This window comes from Artemia sp. Qi Xiang Cuo, chromosome 3, assembly GCF_049724085.1.
Source record: "Artemia sp. Qi Xiang Cuo chromosome 3, ASM4972408v1, whole genome shotgun sequence".
In the NCBI taxonomy this organism is placed as follows: Eukaryota; Metazoa; Arthropoda; class Branchiopoda; order Anostraca; family Artemiidae; genus Artemia; species Artemia sp. Qi Xiang Cuo.
The window spans coordinates 49,963,920-49,986,029 of record NC_142796.1 but is presented as its reverse complement, the minus strand read 5'-3'; the positions used below and the strand labels follow the sequence as shown (position 1 = coordinate 49,986,029).

The 22,110-nt window shown below is 34.1% G+C and overlaps 1 protein-coding gene across 2 annotated transcripts in view; it reads left to right on the top strand.

Annotated features, from left to right (window-relative positions):
* The first annotated feature begins 1,870 nt into the window (after positions 1–1,870).
* LOC148954224 (polyamine-transporting ATPase 13A3-like) overlaps positions 1,871–22,110 on the top strand; it is a 158,012-nt gene continuing 137,772 nt past the window's right edge. For both annotated transcript variants that reach the window (XM_089086075.1, XM_089086074.1), the window contains exon 1: positions 1,871–2,138. In XM_089086075.1, the coding sequence (XP_088942201.1) occupies positions 1,887–2,138 (252 nt within the window). In that variant the 5' untranslated portion in view covers positions 1,871–1,886. The remainder of the gene's footprint in view (positions 2,139–22,110) is intronic.

The window sequence follows — 22,110 nt, the reverse complement described above, 5'->3', positions numbered from 1 at the left end:
ATGCGGGGAAGTAAAACCTTCCATACTTTGCCATTTCAAACAATCTATAAAGATTGTATTGTAATCGTTAGGAGTACCACTAGACATTTTTAACTCCATCAGCATATTAAGTTGAATTTTTCTTCCTTCGCTTTAAATTTGAAGCTATGTGATTTGAGAAACATATCCCGGGTTCACAAAAATATAATTGTTTGCATATAACAATGCTCATTTGGTCAGAAAAGCAATAATTGCAGCTGTGTCTAGAAAATCATTTTTGTATCACAGTAGTAGCCTGAACAAATTATATTTCAAAACATTGATTTAATCATAAGAAACTCTTCAATTTTAAACTAAAACTAATAAACACCACAAGAATAGTCATTTGAATATGAAACTGTGGGACAAAATTTACGAAGAAATACTAGCCAAAAGAATCATCCGTATACCAAGTTATTCAACCTAATTTAAAAAAAAATTTAGCCAGTTTATTTTGTTTTGAATAAACGATGCTGGGTCTTTCGAAAATAGATTTTTTGGGTTCAGCAACTTCTAGGCTACTAACATAATTTTTATTCTAGTACAAGCTCAGTTTTTCCTCGAAATTAAACTTTGGACTAAGGTAAATTTGGGCATACTAATTGTTTTTTGGGCGTACTTTCTTTGATTATTTGGTAAAATTCTTAGATAGGCTTGGAAACCTGAAAGCAGTAAGTTCTTGAGCTTAAATTATGCTCAATTCTCAAAGAACGTAAAAAGTATCATACGAACACATATCTTTCGAAATCAATGTCAAAATGAAGCACAAAAATTCTCATTCATGCAGTTATTTGAAATTTTTAATTTGACCAGGCAATTAGGATGATATTTGAAACTTAAAGTTTAAATTTGTAGCTTAAAATATACTATTTTTCTTTGTGGATAAATTTGTTTTGGCGTATTTAGCGACCATTAGACGTCAGTAGTGCTCGAACTTTATATGGTGCTTCAATAAATTTTGAGACTCTTGTGGTCGAGATCAAAGCCGAATACTTCAATGCAGCACCTAGTGTTTGTCGACTCAATCACGTACCTAAGATAAATTTGTCTTCATCACATCCTTAAATAATTTTCAAGACCACACTGGCCATGTGAAATTGCCAAAGGCCTGAGACTTTTGATTCCGCCTTGGCTCAACATGTCCATGACAAACCAAATTATTTCATTTTGTTTGATAATACGTCCAGTACTGCCCCTGTCAAAGGTCTCGTGCAAGTTTTCAGGGAGGCAGTTGAAATAAAAAAGCACATTCACCTAAAGGTCGCCCTCAATAGAGACACTGGAGAAACTTTTATAAGCCCCATTTATGATGAATTTATTAAATCTAATTGTTTTTATTTCCGTCCACAAAATTATATTTCGCAATTAAATAGAGTCTCTGATAGTATTCTACCTATCAAGCGATTGGCCTTTAAGAATTCTTTACATAAAATGAGATTGTGAAATGTCAGTCAGTGTTGATTTTTATTCTGTTACCCTTTCATCGTTACTGGGAAAGGGTCCTTATTTATTTTTAGTGTATAGTTTGAAGTTTGTTTTTTATCTGCATTTTTTATTATTATGCACTGAGAACGGTTGAGCAGGGATCTCAACCGAAATATTTGCATATTTTTCTTCTGTTTTTCACTGGCTATTATTGCTCTCATTTTCTCTCTTCTTCGCGATTTTTTGTTTTATCATCACATCCGGTTTTAAAACTTAGTTCCATATTATTTGACTCTGGGCCTAGGACTCGATCCAAGACTCCAAAAGCGTCGGCATTACGATTAGGGCCAACGATTAGGGTACAATTGGTACCTTCGGAGTTCGGACTGTCATGTATTCTTTTAGCAAGAATTTCAAAACTTTGTAATGTGGTCTTGTAAAGAATGCATATGATCACAGATGAAGCTTTCACATTTCAAGAGCGAAATAGACACCATATACTCAACATAAGGACTAGCGAAGAGCTTCAAATCCGTGGCTTCTTAGTTTCCTGGTGGAAATCTGTATTGTTCTTCCTATTTTCCCTACCAGCTTTCTTACTTCCTTGGTTCATTGTTATTTGGTCAAAGAAGTTTAGGTTGAGAGCACTTTATATAAGGTGCCCGCTCTACAAAGCTGCATGGGTTCTATTAACAGTAAGCACACAACTTTAAACAAATAGGCCTTGGTAAAGCTCTAGCCTAGGCTAGTGGAAAGCTGACTTATTATCTTAGAAAGTAGGCTAGCTGAGTGAAACAGGAACAAATTCAGGGCTTAACATATACCAGGGAAGCAGTTTTCAAGTGAATATCTCATCTTCTTATTTGTTTCCAGGGCTTAAAACATTGGACAGATTACTGGGGTAGGCTATAGGCTAGGCCTAGGGTAAAAGACCTCTTTTTGGGAAAGAACACTTTTCTTTGGCATTCTGGAAAAATAGCAATGAGTTTTTGGACCACCCCTTTCTACTACAACATGAAGCAATATGAGGGCAGTAACAAGAACCCTGCCTTCTTGGTCAAATTTTCACCAATGATTTGTCAGCATAAATTGAAAATGTGGTCTCTGTTTTGAAAAGCAATTGAAAAGAAAAATTATATTTAAATATTTGTGATTTATAGAATAAATATCAAGCAATAAAAGCTATATTTCTAGAATCAGAAGGAAATCAGCTTTCTGTTCATATATGGATAAAACTGAAACACTAAAAGGATATAGGGTAAGACACCCAGTAGTTGGCCACCTGCCTATTCTTGGACAGAATGTAACTAACAGGGAACCTGCCTTGTTTGTTTGTATTAAATTGTTTGTTTGTATTAAATTTGTATTAGATAGGCTATCTGTATGGACTGCTTAGTGACCAGGGAAACCAGCTGTGCATAAAAACTTTCTAAGCACATTAGCCTAGAGGTAGGTTCCCTGTTAGTTACATTCTGTCCAAGAATAGGCAGGTGGCCAACTACTGGGTGTCTTACCCTATACATCAAAATAAGATAATTGGTATTTCCAAAAAGAGGTCCCTGCAGGTAAGTAAATAAACCAGTAGTTTCAAGGGGTTGATCTTAAATAATCTGAATAATAACTAGATCCCGGTGCTGTGCCGGCAGATGGACCAAACGCTGCCAACAAGAGGCCTGGTCAAACACTGCCAAAGTGTCGTAATGCTGCCAGCACACCACAGGCACGCTGCCGCCAGCAGAGGTGGCGGCGTTTGGTTGACTTTAAATTATTTTTATGGCAATTCTTTATTGTGCCAACCACAAAGTTGGAGCTTTTCCTTCTTGTGTGGTTTAGTATTTTGATTTTCCTGATTAGAAATCAAGCAGAGCTTACACTATCCCTGAATTTTTGGGTATTTCCCTGAAAATCTATGCGTCACCTCCCAAAAAAAATTTGGTTCCCCAAATCCCCAAAAATCACGCAATCACAGTGCCACCCCTAGTGATTTATTGCCAGTGACTTTCCCTGCCAAATATTACTTTGTATACCATAATTCTTCACTGCTCTCTTGTTCATTAATTTTTGTCTCTGAATAATAACTATAATAATCTGAATAATAACTAGATCCCAGCGCAGTGCCGGAAGATGGGCCGAACGCTGCCAACAAGAGGCCTGGTCAAACACTGCCAAAGTGTCGTAATGCTGCCGGCATGCCGCCAGCAGAGGCGGTGGCGTTTGGTTGACTTTAAATTATTTTTATGGCAATTCTTTATTGTGCCAACCGCAAAGTTGGAGCTTTTCCTTCTCGTGTGGTTGAGTATTTCGATTTTCCTGATTAGAAATCAAGCAGAGCTTGCACTATCCCCAAATTTTCGGGTATTTCCCTGAAAATCTATGCGTCACCCCAAAAAAAAATTTGGTTCCCAAATCTCTGAAAATCACGCAATCACTGTGCCACCCCTAGTGATTTATCACCAGTGACGTTCCTCGCCAAATACTACTTTGAATACCATGATTCATTACTACCCTCTTATTCATTAATTTTTGTCTCTTTTGTTACATTGCATAAAAACCAGACAGGTGTAATATGTTATTGCAAATATTGCAATATGCACAGTTCCTCATATGTTGACAAAAAAAAAGTATCATCTTTATGAAATGAGTTTAAATCATTTTGAATGCAGTTTCCCAATCGCTATTTCTTACATCATTTGTAGACAAGAATTTTATTTTCAAGTTGAATAGATTTATAGAACGCATTCACTACTATACAGCTTCAGCCTTTTGTTGGATTTTGAAATTGACAGCCGACAGATTGTTTCTACAGCTGAATTGTAAGTTTAAAGATTTTTTATTTTTTTTTGCTGTTTTATGATAAGATTTTCTTGATGTTTAATGCTCAATTATTGAACACCTGATAGATAAAACAATCTTCTTTCTGGAAAATTTCTACCTCCCCCCCCCCCCAAAAAAAAAAAAAAAAAAAACAGCCTTCAGTTGAGACAAAATTTAGCTATAGACTAAGCTATGTACAAGGTTTGGGAATTAAAGATTGAACCGGAAGTTACCTCAAAAATATATTCATAAATAAATTGTAAATTATTGCCTATAAGGGGGGGGGATAGGGGGCTATCATTTTTAAATGATAATACCTCATTTTTTCTTTTTGAAAGTAGGGACGCCAAAAAGATAATGATTTTTTTCATTTAAAGTGGAGACAGAAGAAAATGATATCAAATTCCCTGGGAAACCATTGAAATATTTTGATAGACCCAGGGCCCCCCATTAGGACTTGTTCATTGTCTTGGGTATTTTGTGATTTCTCATAGGCTACTGGCCTTATTTGGCTTTTGTTTGTGCTCCCTTTTAATTCGATTCTTTGGATCTTATGGAATGCCATGGCGAATCTATCACTTAGTTTTCCAATAATTTGAGGAATATCTGAATAATTTCGACATTTTTGTTGTTGTCTTTGTACCCCTTTATTCATACTCTGAATTTTTTTTTTCAAGGAACACTAAGCTGTTTAATGTTATTTTGCGTGTTTGTTTGAACCATATAGTGACCTTGTTAATTATTCAGTAAATTATTTTTCAAATGAAAGCTGAGACGGTATCCTATCAAGGTGGTATCCAGAGGGGGAGGGGTAGGGAGGTATTATATTTAAATAATAATAGCTCGAAATTTTATTTATTGAAAGCAGGGATCCCAAAAAGCTCATTTTTTTTTATTTAAAGCAAAGATGGCATCCTATCAAGGTGGTATGCAGAGGGAGGGGGGGTATTGAGCTATAATATTTAAATGATAATACCTTGATTAGTGTTTAAAGCAAGTGGGAAAATCAGTTAATTATTTTTTTTTTATTTAAAGCACAGACGTTGTCCGCTTAAGATATTCTCCAGAGGGGGGGCAGTTAATTTTTTTTTGTTTAAGTGACGGCGCCTTGATTTTTTTTTTTATCGAATTCTATGTTGAAACAAAGTAGAAAGGTTGACAAAAATTAAAAAGATTTTCGTGAGTTATACTTGATACAGCACTTGCATGGTTTTATTGTCCAAAGGGAAAGGGACATATGCATCCAATCCGGGGTTTTTTCCTATTGATGAAACGGGTTTACTCTGAAAACATTCATTCATAAGTACCAGGCAGATTCACACTAAAACGAATTGGTGTGACAAAAGCGATATCGACATTCCCACCTAACGTTGCGCTCGAGTGACAGTGGCGCCTTTTTTCCAATGCCCAAGTTACATTAAAAGGCCAGGTCATAATAAAAGCTTTCAATTTTGGAGGTTCAAGGAGGAGTCTTTGACAGTTTTATGACCTCAGGGTACTAGATGTTGCAACGTTCTTACGTATCTACAGTGGTTTAAAAAATTCGATCACCCCACAAATGATTACCAAAAATATGCACAAATATAACAAATGTACCACTTATTTCAAAGCTTTGAAGAAAAGCAAAAAAGGCTAAATACCCCTAATTACGCTTGAAAGCTATTTTTAAAAGAAACTCTTTGGAGATTTCCATGGAAATAACCATAGCAGAAGCATTGAGCCTGGGTGCGGATCAAAGAGGAGTCTAAATTTTTAGACCATAGGTGACTTATTGTTGCGACTTTCTTAAATTTGGTAATTCTTGTGAGCATTTGGAAATCAAAGCTTAAACTCAATAACTGATACTAAGTGTCCTAACATTTTGCTTGGATTAAAAGTGACGAACTAGGATGAACATTTCAACATCTTCCTGGAGCTACTTCAGTCTGCATATTATTTCATTTAATTACACTTAAAACAGATTAGCTTTTCATTTTTCAAAGTGTTCTCATGTGAAGTGTTCATCATGTATTTTTCAATTTGATAAATTTACTCCTTTTAGATACAGTTTATAATTTGACTTATATTAGGTATTTATCAGTTTATAATTTGGAATGAATCCCCAAAAGAAAAAATGAATAATAAACAAAAGAGCAGCCAAAAGCAATAAAAAAAGCAGCAGTTCGGCCTTAGCCTACATGACATATATTCTATAAAGAAGCCAAAAAAAAACTTTAAAATGCATTTTTTTAAAAATTTTAATTAAAAACCAGTTTTTAATACAAGAAGGCTTCTTAGGAATCCAAAAGAGCAAAAAAAAAAACCAATCAATATAAAAGTCGCCCATTTCAACTGTTTTAAATGTGAGAAAACAGATTAAGGCAAAGGGCATTATGAAAACATTAAGCTTCTAAGTTCAAAGTTATATTCAAAGTTTTTACCCAGATAACTGACGAATTTTGTGATACGGTATTTGAAGTTCTATATGGAGTAATGCTCGCTGGAAAAAATTTCTAATTTTGATACTTATTTATGTTGAGAATACATAACTAATATATACTTCAACTCCTCGTATTATGCATGGGTTCTGAAACGTCACAGCCATTTCGTTTCCACCAGATTTCTACTTCTCTAGATGAATAACGAAGAAGACCAGTTTCCACCAGTGACTTGTGAATTTTTGAACTCATGAATAGGAATCTTTTGTAAATTGAAGCTGTGATTTGAGAAAGACTGATAAAAACATTAATGTTTGCGGTCAACAATGATCGCGCCGGCGGCGCGCCGCCGGCATCTTAACGGCGGCGCGGGGTGCTGTTTTTTGCCCCGCCGCCGCGGGTCTTCCCTCATCGGCGCGGCGCCGGGGTCTAATAATAACCATATTGATGCATAGCTTAGACTTGTAGCTATTCATTAATATACCCAATCCTTCTCAATTCCTCTGTGGTAACAAGATATGAGGGTTTTAGTTTTACATAATTTTGCTCAATTGGATACTGGTTTTTTACCCTAGGCTAATCTAAATTCTAACAAAAAATGGCAAAATTTTGGATCATTGGCCTTTTGCTACCTGGAAAGTATTAATTTAGGCCTAGGTAGATGAAGAAACAAATCCAGAATCAAAGGACCCATTTTCACAAGGATAAGATCTGAAAAAGTGGGTTTTGCTTTTGTTATCTTCTTGTCAATTGATCATTAAACTAGATAAAGGGGTCTTGTTCAACTCTGCTTCAAATCAGAACAGAGCTCAACTTTTATAGGAGGTTTTATGTTAAAGATTTCCTTTCACCATGATGTTTAAGCAATATAATTGAATCCCAGATTACAATAATCTGTCATAAAATTAAAACTATAATCAAATATTCAAACAGTTTGTGGTAACAAACTTTAAGTCAGGGACAACTTTGTTCAATAGTAATCAAAGCTCTAAAAACATAATTTTACTAACAACAGATACATCAAAATATTGCTTTTCTTAAATACAGATTCTAAATATGTAAAGTTCATTGAGTTTAATGTTACCCATCAAAGTTACAAGCATGAGGAAATTTGCCTGATTTCCAAAAAAAGGAAAATCCCCCCAAAATGACAAGCAATCTTAATGAAAATCAACCTACCAGAATTCAGAATATCAGAGAAACCTACTATAGAGGTATCAAACTCCTATATACAAAAATGTAGAATTTAGTTTTTTTTTTTTTGCCAAAAGAAGTGTTTAGGCTATTTATTTTTTTATTTTTTTTTTGGTTTTTGTTTCCCCAGGGGGAATAATATCAAACCAGTGATCCTAAAAGATTAGAAGAGGGCTCATTTGATTAAAGATCAAAAGTTGCAGTGCCCTTTTAAAGTGAGCAAAAAGATGTGAGGCAACTTCTTATTCTAATGCCCCCTTTTCTCCAAAGATATCCAATAAAACTTTTGAGATGGCTATTTGATTCAGCATAGTTGAAAGGTCCAATAACTATGCATTTGGAGATGAAATGACTCCCATAATCCCTGGGGAAAAGGCTGTAAGTAACGCAATTTACCCATTGTTCACATAGGCTATAGTATCTGTTGTTGGGAAATATACAGAAATTTGCTTGGGGGGTATTTTCTGCAGAGGGATCTTCCACAGGGTGAATTTTCAGTGGGGAAGAAAGTTTCCAGGGGGAGTGTTACATAGAGCGGAGAGAAGAGGATGTCCTGGCAAAAATTGAAAAATGTTAGAAATTAAATAAAAACAAAATTTTTTAATTGAAAGAAAGGAGCAACATTTAAACTTTATTCAAACAGAAATTTTTCTGTTTTTGAGGGGGGTTGTCCCTTTGTCAACCCTTGCCCCTTAGTAACTCTTTAAGAAAGACTTCTCAAACACAAGGGCTGTCAAATTTTAATGAGATGTGTTTTTATAGAACTTTAAGTTTTTAGGATAAATGGCAAGGATCAAGGTAGGGGCAGCCTCTCATATGCAGAATGAATTCTCTTTATTTCAAGTTTCAATGTTGCTCCTTACTTTCAGTTGGAAAAACTTGTTTTTTTTTTAAGTTTTAGACAATTAAAAAACTGAGAAAGTGTCTGAAACCTCTTGGTGCTTTTTGGATATGAAAAGTGCAATTTTTCTTCCATAAAAAGAGCATTTGATAAGGCCAACACAGATACACATGCTCCTCCTCCATCCTAATCTATTCAAAGCTCTCTTTACACACTTCCAGGAAGTTCCCATTCCCCTTAAATCTTTCTCTACAGCATCCTCCCATCCCGACCAAGGAGGACCTGCTTTCCATTTAGCCTTAAATGGCTGGCACAAAAGGGCTATCTGTCATCCCTCATTTGCAGAATATGGCCTAGCTATCTCCTTTCTTTCATTACAGCCCTAGAAAGTAGGATTTAACTACACTTTTTGTACATCCTGGTTAGTTTGAAATACAGTCAGTCAGTTGGCTACCCAAAATAATGTGTAGGCATTTTTTTCTGGAAAACATCCTGTAAATCTTCCTCCATTTTTTGGAGTGCCCATGCTTCAGAACCATATGTGACTACTGTAGTTACAGTTGCTTCCAATATTCTAATCCAGATTTATCTTTCTATTCTTCCAAACTTTTTTCAACTGTGAAAAAACAGCTTGGGCCTTGGTTATTTTGCTTTTAACAACTTCACTGCACCCACCATTTTTGCTAATATTACTATGAAAGTAAGTGAAGCTGTCCACTTGATTGATCTTTTGATTACCCAACATCACTTTTTCATCTTGAGTTATTCCTAGCCTTAGCAACTTAGTCTTCTTAATATTAATTTAATGTTTTAGCACCCCGAACTTGCAAAAACTCTTAAAAATTCATTAATTTTGCTCACACTTTCATGTAAGATGCATAAATCACCAACATAATCTAAGTCCAGGAAAGTTTTACTTCCCCATTTGATTCCATGTTCTCCCTTTGCTGTGCCCCTTAAGACAAAGTCTATCAAAATGATCCACATAAATGGGGAGAGAACAGCCATGCTTAACTCCTGATTGAATACAAAATCAGTCACTAAGCTCATTTTCTACCATGTCTGAAAATTTTTATTCTTGTGTACTTATCACTTTAATGTATATGTCTGGTATGCCATACAAGTATAAGCCCAAAAATTCTGCACAGACAATGTCAAGCCTATTATCATTATAATAGGCTTATATATATATATATATATATATATATATATATATATATATATATATATATATATATATATATATATATATATATATATATATATATATATATATATATATATATATATATATATATATATATATATATATATATATATATATATATATATATATATATATATATATATATATATATATATATATATATATATATATATATTTTTATATATATATATATATATATATATATATTTTTTTTTTTTTTTTTTTTTTTTTTTATATATATATATATATATATATATATATATATATATATATATATATATATATATATATATATATATATATATATATATATATATAGGCTACATACAATATTCATCACATATAGATATATTAGCTAGGAAGAGGTTTTTGAGTCAAGAGATGCCTACCAAAACACAGCATTTGCCCTTGATTCTGATTAATGGCTGTTCTCTCCCCATTTATTTGGATCATTTTGATGGACTTTGTCTTAAGGGGCACAGCAAAGGGAGAATATATATATATATACACACACACACACACACACACACAAAAAAATATATATATATATATATATATATATATATATATATATATATATATATATATATATATATATATATATATATATATATATATATATATATATATCTAGGAAGAGGTTTTTGAGTCAAGAGATGCCTACCAAAACAGATATAGCCCAGACAAATATGCATTAATCAGAATCAAGGGCAAATGCTGTGTCATTTTTTAGGCTATAATTCTTAGAAGGGCGCCACTCCTAAAGTGGGAATGGAGTTGACTGCAAGGTCCCCAGTCTTGGTTCACGCCTCCCATGGAATTACTCTACACATCTATAAAATTTCCCCTGTGCACTGCCTGGAGACATGCTGAGTGGCCTGGTGGAGGCCCCCACTGAGAAGTAAACTCAGTATACTCAGATAATAGCATCATTACTGTAGCTTCCAATATTTTAATCTTGGTTTCTGCACTTATCTTCCTCTTGTTCTAAATTTTTTTCAGTGTTGAAAAAACCTCCTTCTGGAAGTTTACTTCTCCCACTGAGAAGTAAACTCAGTATACTCAGATAATAGCATCATTACTGTAGCTTCCAATATTTTAATCTTGGTTTCTGCACTTATCTTCCTCTTGTTCCAATTTTTTTTCAGTGTTGAAAAAACCTATTTCTGGAAAGTTATGATGTTGGTAGACTCCAGGATAAGAATTTGAGAGAAACTTTCCAGGAGAAGTTGAATATTAAACTTAAGAGTCTAAAATTTGACAATGTAGAAGATTGATGGAATAATTATGAAATCACAGATGGTGTCTCAGTAAGGAAAGTTAGAAACATAGCTAGGGATAATAGTGAAAATGCTTTAAGTTTAGTAGAGAGGAGGAAGAGCTAGGCTGATAGATTATATGAACATAAGAGGAATGTAAAGAATGTGGAGGAAGCATTAAAATATGTATTTAGGAGGAGTGAAGTAAAGACCATGTATAAGATTGCCCAAGATCTAGAAGACGCAGCCAGACAGCATAATAGTAAAATAGTGTACTGGTATGCTAAAACATTGAGAGGGAACAGTCAATCTGGACTTGTCCCAGTTAAAGATAGGAAGAGGGCTACAATTAGTAACAGGGAGAGAGTTAAATAGAGATACTCAGTACATTTTGAAAACATGCCAAGTGTGTTAAAGTTACAGGGAAAGATACAGAAAATAATAAATATTGGTGATACAATGGAAGTGAAGGAAGATTTCTTTTTTGAGGAAGAATTAGTGACAGTACTAAAAGGATTAATACAATAATAACAACCCAGGTACTGATAGTGTGGCAAGTGAGTTTTTAAATTTGGTGGTTGTGAAGTTAGAGATGAATCACTGAAGATTACCTTAAATCACATTGTCCAGCAAAGTAAAGAAAAATCCTGTAGAGTTGCTGGTCAGTGATGATGGGGAGCCATTAACTCAATTGCATTCCACTTTTCTGTCCATAGCTTAGTTGACCAACTTTTTTTGTCAACTTTAATCTTAAAGGAATCAACAGAGGGAACAGTGACAGCAATGTCAGGAAGATTATTCCAATGGGCACTCACTCTATTGGAGAAGTAGTGGCTGTGGACCTTGGTATCTGCCATCTTCTGTGACAACTTCTTGCTGTGCCCCGTTGTCCTGGAGGATTCATCAAATTTAAAGGAATCTTGACAGGAGGATTCAGCATTCAAGAGCTTATAAGTCATTATGACATCACCTCTTCAGCTTTGGTACACAAGTATTGGAAGATGTAGTTGCATCCATCAACAGCTTTTGTTGCCTGTCTTTGAACAGATTTTATTTTTTGCTCATCACCCTTGCTTAGGGGCGTTGCAGCACATATTCTAAATTCTAGAAATGTTTGCACAACATCCTTGGGTAGTTTGTTCAAAACTTTGGATGATCTGCTACATACAGTATGCTTGATTATCCCAAGGATCTGAGATGCTTTGGCAACTCCTGTTTGTGCATCAATCAATCAATCAATCAATTTATTAATACTAAAAAAAAACAAATACAAACTTAAAGTTTATACACGCCCAAGAAGCTCAGCTTGTAAAGGGCCAACAAAACAAATAAGACACTATTATAAAGCACATAAAAAAATAAAAAATAAAATAAAATAAAAATGGATAAGAGACATTTATGAAAATAGGAGAAATAACAGTAAACTTCACAAATAACTGAAAAAAAAATATATAAACGAGGAAGAGATTGGAAATTAGGATTAAATAAAAAAAAAAAAAAAAAAAAAAAATCAGAGAAATATATTGAATGAAAAAAAAGAAAAATAAATTTGTATGGAATGCAAAAAAAGAAGGAAAAAGGGGAAACTACTATACTGGAAATACCCAGTGAGAAACTGCCTTTGCAGAAAGAGAAAGAGGGACATCAGAAGGGATGGAGTTCCATAGTAAAATATATTGATAAACAGGAGACCTCTGACCTGCTGTCGATGATCGCTTAGGTAAAATGAACCTGCGATAAGAGCTACGTAAAAAAGAAGAGTACCTACCTGAGCCTGACAGAAAGAAAAACTGCTCCAGAGATGGTGGAAGTGTACCTAGAAAAGCAGAATGTGCTAAATAAAGGTAACTTTTACCCACAATACGATCCATAGGAGCTATTCAAGTATCATTATAAATATCAGAGGAAGGGTAAAAACGAGGTAGAACAAAAGTAGCCTTCACTGCCCTATTTTGGGCTCTTTGAAGGGAGCAGAGAAGAGATTTATTAGTACTACCCCAGACAGAACAGTAATAAGAAAGGTAAGAAAAAATAAAAGGATAATAAAGAGGAAGCATAATATCTAGGGAAAGAAATGAGTTAACCCTGTGTAACATTGAACATTGGCGGAGGACAAGGGAACGGGTATGAGTTATATGGGGTTTAAAAGAAAGAAAAAAGTCAAGATACACACCAAGAAATTTCACTATAGTAGCTTGCGGTATAATATCATTCCCATGAGCCAGGATGGTTGGTTCCCTTGCGTCTCTCATACGATAAGGGGTCCTGAAGTGTACAATGGCACTTTTTGGCTGTTGATAGTCATAGCATTTGACCAGCACCAATCTTTTACTTTATCAAGAAGACCTTTAGCTAGGGAAATGGCAGATGGCAGGTCCACTGCAGCAATGAAAAAGTTACTGTCATCAGCAAAAAGAATAGGGTACACAAGGGGATGAAGACCATCAACAAGATCATTGATATAGATTAAATAAAAATGTGGTCAAAGCACAGAGCCCTGTGGGACACCTTTCATAATAGACAAGGAAGAGGAAGAAGTACCATTAACCGAAACATACTGAGATCTCCCTGAGAGGTAAGATCTAAACCATTCAAGTGGGACTCCATGCACTCCAAATGAAGATAATTTAGACAAAAGAACAGAGTGAACAACCATATCAAATGCCTTAGAAAAGTCAAGAAATAGACCCAAAACACACAAGCCCTTGTCAAGGTTAACACGCACCAATTCTGTTGCATCTGAAAGTGCATACAAGGTAGAAAAACTGGGACAAAAGCCCTACTGATGGTTAGTTATGAGAGAATTTCCTGCATTCGTATTAGTACTAAATACAAATGAAGAGAGTCTACAATACACTACTTTTTCAACAGCCTTAGAGATTACAGAAAGGAGAGAAATAGGTCTATAGTTTGAAATTAGAGATGAATCACCTTTTTTAAACAAAGGTACAACATTAGCAACCTTAAATAAATGAGGAAAAACACCAGAAGAAAGAGAGAGGTTAGTTATGTGTGAGATGGGGCTAGAAACAAACTGACCAATTTTTTTTAAGAACATTACAGCTCAAACCAAAACCATCAACTGAACGGCTGCTTGAAAGCTGAGAAATAATGTTAGAAATTTCGGTATCACTGCATGGGAAAAGGAAAAATGACTTTTCTGCTAAGGGAAAACTACTTACTCTGCTGTAGGGTGGATTAGGAACTGAAGGAAGTGAGGTGAAATACGAATTGAAGGCGCTTGCTGAAGAATTTTTGTCCACGAAAGATCATTCAGCTTTCCTGTAGCGACAAGGGGGGACTGTTTGAGTTTCTTGCAGGAAAGAGCTTCATTAACTACAGTCCAAACCTTTCGCAAATTCCCCTTACACTCATCAATACGACGCGAAAAATAGAGCTTTTTGGCTGCATGTACTGAAGAAGTAAGCACATTTTTATAAAGTTTATACTTCAAAAGATCACCCTGTGTTTTACTTTTACATGCAGCCTTGAACAGAGACGCCTTCATATGTGTAGCATTGAACAGACCTCTAGACATCCATGGACATTTAGGTATGGAATTCCTTGGCCTCTTTTTAAGAGGAAAATGCTTATCCAACAGAGCTCCCACACGACACAAAAATAAATTTGTTGCAAAACCAACATCATTAGCTTCAAGAACACTAGACCAATCATTACTCTGAAGACTATGTATTAAATTAGAAATTTCTTTATCTGTGGAAGTTCTAAAAGAAGTCTCACCCCGCTCATCCAGAGCAATCTCAGTTTGAGGCACAAAAAGTGAAACATAAATAGGGAAGTGATCAGAAAGGTCAGTGAAAACAATACCAGAAGTAAACTTCAAATTAGAAGAATAAGAAATGAAAATATTGTCTATTAAAGTGGCAGAATTTCTAGTAGGGTCAACACGAGAAGGAAAAAAATTGAAGGAAGTAGACCAGCAGAAGAAAGCACATCAAAGAGATGGTCACATTCATCACTTGATCCAATATTTAACATATTACAATTAAAGTCTCCCAAAACACAAATACGTTTTTTAGAGAAAGACCCCACACAAGAAAGTTGATCAAGCAAATCACAGAACAAATGTGTTGGAAAAGGAGGGGGCTTATAAAACAAACAAACAGTGTCACATGCAAACTGGCTTTTCAGATCAATAACAAGAGAATAAACTGTCCTACTATTTGACACTACTGATGTAAACAAGGATTCAAGGTCAGACCTTCTTCTAAACTCAATATCAGACTTTATAAATAAAGAATTACCTCCTGAGCACTTTGTTACCATTCTGGGGATATGGACAGCAACATAACCATGCATATCATAGGCTGTAAAATTTTCACCATCAGATAACCATGTTTCTGTTAAACCTATTACATCAAAAGGGCAAAAATTATCAGATCACAAATACGATTTCAGACTATCCCACTTATCTCTTATCCCACGCACATTCAAACAAAATACATTAAAGCTACTATTTAAAGACAGTGTGGGTATAATTTTATCACAATAATCAATGGTAGTGTGATAATTACAGCTAGAATTAACCATAGATTCAAGGAGAGGGTCAAGCGTGTGAGTCTCTTATTTACCAGCCCTAATTGGTTGATCAAATATAACCGAATTAAGAATAGAAGAATTCAAAAGAAAAGAGAAATCACCCATAATTATCACACATAATAAATGTACACATAGAAATATAAGTGGGATGGCACAAATTATCCAAAGTATTGGACCAAAGTATAATGTGACACCAGTTGCTATTACATGAGCTGCAAGTGTGCTGGACCGACAAAAAATAATAGAAGTTAGGCTACATGAAGGTGAGAGGATCACAAAAAGCATAAAGAGATATCAGTAGAATGAAAGTAGAATCAAAGTATTGGCCCAATTTATAATGTGGGACCAGAAAACTATGTAAGCTGTAAGTATGCTTACATGAAAAAAAAAAAAATATAATAGTAGTCAGCCTACCTGAAGGTGATAGGATCACAGACAAATATAGGCATGCTTAATAAATTTTAATTCCTCATCAACAACAATCCCAAATCTTTCCCAGCTGTTGAAGAGTCAATCAATTGTCTTGAGCCATCCCCTCCAATCATATGGTAGTGCCATCTTACATTCATTCTCTTAAAGTGTGCTGACTTGCATTTTGAATGTTAAATTCGAGTTTACACTTGTGGACCCAAAAAGAAAGCAAATATAAGTCTTCCTGTATAGAAGATCTTGTAAATGATGACTCTTCAAGCTTTGGATCATCAGGCCCAACAAGCTTTGGATCATCAACATAAGGGCCTATCTAATTTTTTAGAGCGTCTGGAGCATCATTAATGAAAATAATGGACGATGTAGGACCTAAGATTGTTTCCTGAGGCACACCACTGTCAACTTCTGAGAAGAGTTCTCGCCCATTGTCCCCAACTACCCTAACCCTCTGCTTTCTTCCTGTGAGGAACTGCATCACCCACTCTACAGCTTCCAGGTAGATGCCAAGAGCTATTAGCTTTATTTTCAGCCAGTAATGACAGACTTTGTCAAATGTTTTGGCAAAACCTAAAAGGGAAATGTAAACTGGAGTATCTTAATCTCACAACTCAATGACATACTCATAATCCAATATAAGGTTTATCTCAACTGAGCACCCAGATCTGAAGCCATTTTGGCTGTCTGTGAGCAGTTTGTTGTCGATTAAATGTTTCTTAATTGTGGAATTCATAGTTTGTTCAAGAATTTTAATAACTGCTGAGGTGATGCTAATGGGTCAGTAATTGGTGACGTTATTCCTACTTCCAAGCTTGTGGACAGGCATAATATTTGTGTTTCGACAATTTTGAGGAACTTGTTTGGTATCCAGAGACTGTTGGAACAGTTTTGTTGAGGGAGGGGCAGGTTCCAAATGGACCTCTTTCAAGGTTCGAGGGTGAACTCCATCAGGGCCAACATACTTATTTGAATTCAATCTTGAGTTGTAGTTTTAATTCCAGAGGTTTGATGGTGACTATTTGCATATGCTTTTCAATAATGTATTCAAGATTTCTGGCAAGGTAGTAATATCTAGGGGTGTGAAAACTGACTTGAATTGTTTGCTCAGGGCTTCAGCTATATCTCCAGGATTGGTTGTAGTATTTCTATTTACTGAGATTTCTGTTGCTGAATGTCTACCAGTCTTTATGATTGAGGCATATTTCCAAAACGTTTTTGCATTGATTTTTGATGGTGATGCTAATAACTCCTTATAGTTGCTCGATAGTTCTCTTTTAAGGGGCTGGACCATGTTTACATGGTTTTAGCAAGCATCAGTTTCCTCTAAATCTTCATTACCTGCAACCCCAGGGTGGGTGCTGGAAGTTGAAAGTTTTTTGGGACAATCTTGTTGCTTTCATTCATTAAATCAGTTTAACCACTTGCTTTTCTTCTGTACAGCTCTTCATACAATTCCTGCCTTCTGTCATGGTCTGTTTTTGACTCATCATTTCTGAATTTTACTTTCCCTTACGTCTCAAATGATTTCCATAGTATCATTTTCTTTGTCTTGAAGTCGGGAACAGGGATTATAATCGGCGGTGGGTGTAGAGAGTTGGGCACCCAGAAGCAATTGGATTCACTAGACAGCAGGGGTTTGAGATAGGAACACTAGGTAGCTCATAATTGTTAGTTAGGTATTCACAGACAAACTGGGCATTATCAGTTTGGGTAGCAAATTCAAAGACCACTATAGTTATTCTTTTTTTCTGTCTCTCATGGTCTTCAAAGATTAGAGCCTTTACCCGGCTTTGAAATTGTTCACTTAAGCCTTCCCCAAGGGAATTTTTCTCAGCTGTCACTAGGTCTTTCAGCACTTGCTTGTTGATAGCAGCGCCCAAGGACACCCCCAGAGAGCAGACTCTTTATCCAAGCAACACTCTAATCCAGAATAATCTCCCTGGGAAATGGTCAAGACAATGTTATTCAGTTATTTATAATTAAATGCTGATCTAAGAGTTAAGGCAGGTGTTTGGCTCACTAGCTTTGCACAGTAAAACTCAAAAATTTGTAACTCCAAAAGACCACCAAGTCAAAAATTTGAAAAACCTAATTTCAGATTATATTTTGAAAGACTATGAAAAATTATGAATTTCTTCTTTGAAAAAGAATCAGTACCTAGCAATTTTAGAAAAACTCTTATTAAACCCCTCTATAAGAAAGGTGATAACAGTGAGTTTGGTAATTATAGGGGGTGTCAGCTTGGTTTCTCTAGGAAGCAAATTACCCAGTATGATGGTAAGTTTTAAATTCAGAGATGCTATAAATAAAGTTTTAAGAGCAGAGTTTTATCAGTGTGGTTTTTGGAAGGGGAGATGATGTATTTACCAATTTTCACTCTTAGATTAATAATTGAGAATGTTGGTAGCTATAGTGATGACAGTGATCAATTATGGTTTTGAAGCGTGGGAGCTCTGAAAGACAGGAGGGTTTGTTAGATAGTTTTCAGAGAAATGGTCTATAGATGGTTTTGGGTACCCAACTGACTGACCATATATCAAACAGTAAGCTGTACAAAAGTGTGGTTCAATCCTTCCTTCTAGGGTTATAGTGAGAGAAAAGTGGAAGTAGTTGGGACACAGTCTGCAGATGAAGGATGACAGATTGTCCTTGTTGTCCAAACATCTAGGGCCAAACACAAAGCAGGTCATCCCCCAATGGGGGGATATGTCGAAAGGAAAGATTTAAGGGGAAATACACCATCTTGGGAGGGTGTAAAGAGAGAGGATTTGAATAATTTTGGAAGGAGGAGGAGCATTCATAATTGTGTTGGCCTGAGGTGGCTTGGTGTTGCAGTGAGTTGTTTGTAGCAGGAGTAGCAGTAGATAAGGATTTGTGTCTTGGTGTTGTAAATCCTTTGGCTTGGGATGGGAGTCTTCGCCAGCTTAACTGTCATTACACTCAGATGGGAAAACCGAAACATGTGTTTCTCACTTAGCATAAATATATCAAGGGTCTATTAGGCTGCTAATGCCAGTTTATTGCAGTAGCCTAAGCTGATTAATGTATTGGAAGCATGGTCAAATTTCAACCAACTTACTTTTTTGGTCAATATTCACAATCACACTAGATATTCTAATGAGCCAGCTTTGTAGGATATGTGTGACTAGTACTTTTTGCTGTTAAATCACAGAATGTTGTAAATAACCCTGTATAGTCTTTATTACATGGTTCTAGGTTCATTCGAAATAAAAATTAACATTATATATATATATATATATATATATATATATATATATATATATATATATATATATATATATATATATATATATATATATATATATATATATATATATATATATATATATATATATATATATATATATATATATATATATATATATATATATACATATATATATATATATATATATATATTATAACTTTATTTTGGTGAAAATTGATTGCATTAAAAAACATTGCTTATATTAGTATTTAATCTCAAATAAAAAAAAGAAAAACAGTCTGGTTCTAACTAGCTTGACTGGCCTCCAAAAATTTATTTGTCAACCACAGTACCAATATCATCTTTCCATAGCCAATTCATTCAGTAGGTGAAATGTGAGATTAATGTTCTCATTCCCAGAAATGTCTAGAACCCTCCCTATTTACCAGCCTTCTTTGCCATTCTATTTGCATTTACATATACTTTATGCTTTAAACCAAGTACATCAGTATTTAACTCAAAGACTATGTATATATATATATATATATATATATATATATATATATATATATATATATATATATATATATATATATATATATATATATATATATATATATATATATATATATATATATATATATATATATATATATAATATATATATATATATATATATATATATATAACTTTTATTGATAATTGTAAACAAAAACACTTTTTTTTCTGTTTTCAAGAAAAGGCCTCCAAAAATGTATTTGTCAACCACAGTACCAATATCATTATAATAGGCTATATATATATATATATATATATATATATATATATATATATATATATATATATATATATATATATAAATTCTGAAATGCCATTTAGACTTGTTTTTTTATTCAGTTACCCTTTCACCGTTACTAGGAAAGGGTCGTCCAATTTTAGTTTGGTGTTTTTATTTTAAGGTTTGGTTTTTATATTTTTATCAGTTTTATTCTGCACTGAGAATGGTCAAGCGGAGGTCTTGACCGAAATATTTGCATAATTTTTCAAGTTTTTCACTGGCTGTTAATTGTACTCGTTTTCTTCCTTTCTTCGCGATTTTTTGTTTATCATGATTAGCCAGTGTGGTCTCAGAAATTATTTAAGAATAGGAAGGTAAGTCAGCAAACCAAGATTTGAATGTTGGCAGCTATAGTGATGACAGTGATCAATTATGGTTTTGAAGCGTGGGAGCTCTAGCTAATCATATATATATATATATATATATATATATATATATATATATATATATATATATATATATATATATATATATATATATATATATATATATTATATATATATATATATATATATATATATATATATATATATATATATATATATATATATATATATATATATATATATATATATATATATATATATATATATATATATATATATATATATATATATATATATATATATATATATATATATATATATATATATATATATATAACTATTATTGATAATTGTAAACAAAAACAATTTTTTTCTGTTTTCAAAGATTAATATGCTATGCAAATGAAACTTGAAGGAAGAAATTTGTTGCCTAGGAAGGTATTTTTAGGTCCACATCTTGGACTCCCTTCTGCATCCTAGAAAATTGAATTCTTGTAAACTCACAGAATATTGTTTTGCTTTGCAAATGAAATTTTCAAGCTTGCAGTTCTAATTGGAGCTGGACGGTTCTTTTTTGTTAAGATGCAAGAGGGGTCTGAACTGTAAAAATAATTTATTCATGCCACACTACCTGAATATTCCTGGGAGATAACCCTTCGGACTAATGGAAGGGGTGGTTCAACTAATGACGGGGAGTTTGGATAATAGTAGAAAAGTAAATTTGCCTATTCGTTGTTAAAGATGCATTTTTTGCACAGCCTTTGCAAGGGTGACTATGAAAGGTTCTTTTCGTGGGTGTTGCCAGGCTGTTAGAGGGTGGAGGGGTACCATCAATGTCTACTTTAGATCTAACTTTTTGGAATCTTCTTATAGTCTAGTCTTTTGGAATGATTTTATGTGGGGTGGGCCTTGCCCTCCTCCCAATTGGAAGTTATCTAAGAAGGGGTGGCATTTTACGAAATATTAATAGGGGAAGGGCGGAATAATTTACAAGTTATATAGAATATCGTATGAAGTCTCGGTGCTTGTAGTCAAAACGCGATTTTTATGGCTATATAGTAGTAGTATCCATCTTTTGAATTCTAAGGGGTCCCCGTACCAAACAGGTTTTTCTGGTAATTCTATTCTACTGGTCATTACATCTTTCTTTGCCAAGAGATTTACGCAATTTCAAAGTTCAATGTCTTTTTTTTTAGTGATAAACCAAAACCAGCATGTCTTGCTTTGCGGTTATGCAATTATTTTTTGTATATATTCAGGTTTCAAATTAGATTCTTCAACAGTTATGAATAGTTTATTCAACTTAACACTACTGCCATTTTTTGTGAACATTTACATAGAAAAAATGGATAATTCTAAGCAATTTCTGGTGAGTAAAATTTTCTCATTATTATAATAAAAAGAAATTGTCTTGTCATTAATTTAAGGAAGAAATTCTTTCCTTACACTAGAACTAAGGGTACTTATGCACTTAGAAGCCTATTGTTTAGGAGCTGAAACCTCTACATAGTTCTCTTATAGGCTGAAATTTACGGTGCGATTTTTATCAAGATCAGTGGGTCATTTTAGGGATGTTT